Here is a 4,059-nt window from a genome sequence, read left to right on the forward strand (position 1 = left end):
ATTTTTTAAAATCCTGTGTGATATATAGGCCTGTATGTTTATGTATATATAACGCATAATACTAATTACTATGTGTTTTTAGAAGATAAATGTTATAATATAAAAATATAGCCAAATATAGAGAAATTTGTGATATGTTATAAGCTATAAAACAAAAATAAAAATAGTAACTTAGCTGCGATATATATGCATATTAGATTACGTTGTTACAAAGGTTACAACTTGTATAACATTATACAGAAAATTAACTGCAAGAAAATTTTCGTAAAAGAATTTATTTTAAAATCATCATGCTACAATTGCTGTATAATATACATATCGTTCCATCTATCTTTGTTTTACGTATTTTTATTAAAAATAATGCATTTCTTATGGGTTGAAATATCACCCACTGTGTATGTGGCTGGTAATGTTTCTTATTAAACGTACTTATTTCTTTCCCGAAAATAACTGAATATTTTCTTATAGTGTAAAAAATTAGCACCACGCCACCCAGTGTCATTAATAAAAGTGGTGTATGCGTATTTTTGCATACTGTATGTATATACACTTTGATTCACCGTTTCTTTAAAATTTCTGTAAGATTTTCTTGACACATTAATATTTCCCAGCACTTTTCCCACCTCCACCGGATCCTCCAAATCCTCCTCCGAAACCACCGCCTCCATTTCCTCCATAACCTCCTCTACTGCCGCCTCCGAATCCACCCGAGCCGGTCCCACCTCCGAGACTTCCACCACCTCCATAACCAGCTCCTGATTTTCCACCTCCAAATCCACCAGATGAACCTCCGCCGGTTCCAAATCCTCCTGTACCACTACCTCCATATCCTCCAGTTCCGCCACCTCCCGATCCACCGAAACCTCCTTTTCCTCCACCTGCTCCACCTCCTCCGTAACCACCAGATCCGCCGCCAAAACCACCAGTTCCACCTGCACCACCACCGCCATAGCCTCCAGCTCCACCTCCCGATCCACCGAAACCTCCTTTCCTCCACCTGCTCCACCACCTCCGTAACCACCAGATCCGCCGCCAAAACCACCAGTTCCACCTGCACCATCACCGCCGTAGCCTCCAGCTCCACCTCCCTGATCCACCAAAACCTCCTTTCCTCCACCTGCTCCACCTCCTCCGTAACCACCAGAACCGCCGCCAAAACCACCAGTTCCACCTGCACCACCACCGCCGTAGCCTCCAGCTCCACCTCCCTTTCCACCTCCAACGCCACCACTGCCTCCATAGCCTCCAGTTCCTCCTGATCCACCAAAACCTCCTTTTCCTCCGGCGCCACCTCCGCCATATCTACCACTTACGCCAGCACCACCGCCATAACCACCAGAACCACCCGCACCTCCTCCTCCAAATCCTCTGCCACCTGAGCCGCCGAATCCACCTTTTCCTCCAGCACCGCCACCACCGTAACCACCAGAACCACTTCCTCCAAATCCTCCGGTTCCAGTTCCTCCGCCAAAACCTCCTTTTCCTCCTCCAGCACCACCGCCGTAACCACCAGAACCACCCGCACCTCCTCCTCCAAATCCTCTGCCACCTGAGCCGCCGAATCCACCTTTTCCTCCAGCACCGCCACCACCGTAACCACCAGAACCACTTCCTCCATATCCTCCAGTTCCAGTTCCTCCGCCAAAACCTCCTTTTCCTCCTCCAGCACCACCTCCATAACCACCAGAACCACCTGCACCTCCTCCTCCAACACCACCTCCACCATAACCACCAGAACCTCGGCCGCCTCCAAATCCTCCACCTAATCCTCCTGTTCCACCAAAGCCGCCTTTTCCTCCAGCGCCACCGCCTCCGTAGCCTCCCGCTCCACCTCCTGCACCACCGCCTCCGTAGCCTCCTGCTCCACCTCCTGCACCACCACTTCCGTAGCCTCCAGTTCCACCAAAACCTCTTTTACCACCACCAACTCCTCCAGAACCTCCAAATCCACCTCCGCCATAACCTCCAGATCCACCGATACTTCCTCTTCCTCCAGCTCCACCGCCATAACCTCCACCAGTCTTTCCAGCTCCTCCAAAACCACCAGCACCACCAAATCCACCTCTTCCTCCTCCTCCGTACCCTCCACCTCCAGCGCCTCTTGAACCAGCAAAACCTCCGGCAATACCGTCTCCAAATTCTGCAGATGCTATTGGACCACTTCCTCCATAACCGCCTCTTCCTCCTCCTACTCCTCCACCTGTTTTGCCACCTCCATAACCTCCACTTCCACCAAATCCACCTCTACCACCACCTCCTAATCCGCCTCCACCTCCACTAATGCCTCCAAAACCACCAGATCCTCCATAACCTCTGCCTCCTCCTCCTCCTCCTCCACCGATGCCTCCAAAACCACCGGATCCTCCATAACCACCACCTCCTCCTCCACCTCCTTTGCCTCCTTGTCCATATCCACCTCTACCTCCTCCTCCTCCCGCTACTCCGCCTCCTCCGCCGCCTCCAATGAAATTTCCTCCTCCATATCCACCAGATCCTCCAGATCCTCCAGGTCCTCCACCGAAACCTCCACCACCTACATGTGTTCCATAACCTCGTTGCAAACTCGGATGAATTAAAATTGCAACGAGTAGGCTTACATTCAAAACCTAGCGATAAAAAATATACGTGTTAAAGGAATTGTTTGTTGTACGCACCGTCATTAAAGAAAACATTAAAATTATATAATTCTGAAACAAAAAACATGTATAATGTCCATCGTGTTGCGTCGATGGACGATAAGAAAATCGTGCATTAAAACAATTTCTAATTTCAACACACCGTAATTAGATTCTATTGTTCTTAGTTTCACTATTGAAATCATCTGAGCAATGAACCTAAACAAACATAACCTATTGTCTGACCTTTCGCGGTATTTGTGTCAAACTCCTGGAGGAAAAGAATTCTTACAGAGATTACCTTTTTCTTTTTTATCACGGAATATCGGCAATCACGTTATCCTTGAAAAACCTTAATTCCGAATCAAGTTACACGATCTCTAACCTAAAGATTTCAATGTATTAATTAATAACCCAGACAGATTCTTTGATTTATGTCGCACTTTAAACTTATTTAAGTGTTCCAAAATAACTCGTTCTACCTGTCTCCACCGTAGGAATAAAAAACACGTGAACTTGAGAATATTAAGTTTTGTTTCTGAAGTTACAATCGTGCAAAAAATTAAAAATTATAATCCAAAGTAGAGAAGAATTAAGTATGATACGGATACTCGAAAATAAACTAGCAAAGTATCCGATTCGATTAACACGAAGCCAACTTTTGTGTGCTGCTTTTCCCGCAGAATAATTTTCCATTCTGTCGAATCTCCCTTTATTTAGATAAACAATACGCAGAAGTCCATTGCAAAAAAGTACTCGTTTTACAACAAATTCTTTTTGTCTCCTTCTCATCTGCGGGTTCCGTTTATAAATGATAGTTCCGGGATAAAGAATGAAATGTTCGGAAACGGAAACTTCATTGGTGTTCGTGTTTCGAAACGAAAAACTTTTGTTTGAGTAAATGGAAAGCGTGACTTCTTCCACCCAGTTCGATTAGTATCATTAAATAAACATAAAAGATAGCCTAAATTATTAAAGTTCAAAAGAGCATTAAAATAATAAAGTTCCTCTGGATTAATACATCTCTAATTTTTAGATTTAATCAGATTTGAATAAGACAATCGAAAATGGCTTAAAAAATCAAAGGAGAGAACAGACTATTTGCATTACTTTTTAATAAAAATCATATAAATTCTATCACATTTTTAAAATTAATTATTTAATTAATATAAAATTCTTTTTCTAATTTTAAGATTATATTTTGATATCATTTATAGAAAATGAGCAAAAAATTCCCATTTACTTCAGAAAAGAAATGTTATTCCCGTTGCAAACATATCTTTCGCCTATCAAAAATGATTCGAGTTACAATATAGATACAATAGAATAAATAAAAAATATATATATATATACTCACTATATTCATCTTTAGCACATAGGACAGATTTCCCTAAACCCCCAAAAAACTTTTGGTGGTCGATAACATAATGTTCATCCGAACCAT

General features: G+C 43.2%; 1 protein-coding gene across 4 annotated transcripts; it reads right to left on the minus strand.

Annotated features, from left to right (window-relative positions):
• Window positions 1-255: 255 nt before the first annotated feature.
• On the minus strand, window positions 256-4,059 carry LOC136978070 (uncharacterized). 4 transcript variants are annotated; one of them, XM_067273716.1, is made up of 3 exons: window positions 3,973-4,059; window positions 2,489-2,606; window positions 256-2,344 (listed from the first exon to the last, which is right to left on the minus strand). In XM_067273716.1, exons 1-3 carry the CDS (start codon window positions 3,979-3,981, stop codon window positions 420-422), a joined length of 2,052 nt encoding a protein of 683 aa, XP_067129817.1. In that variant the 5' UTR covers window positions 3,982-4,059; the 3' UTR covers window positions 256-419. The 4 variants fall into 4 exon arrangements, with proteins under 4 accessions (XP_067129817.1, XP_067129815.1, XP_067129816.1 ...); XM_067273714.1 differs by having other exon boundaries at window positions 256-1,819; window positions 1,868-2,606; XM_067273715.1 differs by having other exon boundaries at window positions 256-1,216; window positions 1,265-2,606.

The sequence above is a fragment of the Centruroides vittatus genome, unplaced genomic scaffold (assembly GCF_030686945.1).
Source record: "Centruroides vittatus isolate TY-2023 unplaced genomic scaffold, ASM3068694v2 contig_487, whole genome shotgun sequence".
Lineage (NCBI taxonomy): Eukaryota > Metazoa > Arthropoda > Arachnida > Scorpiones > Buthidae > Centruroides > Centruroides vittatus.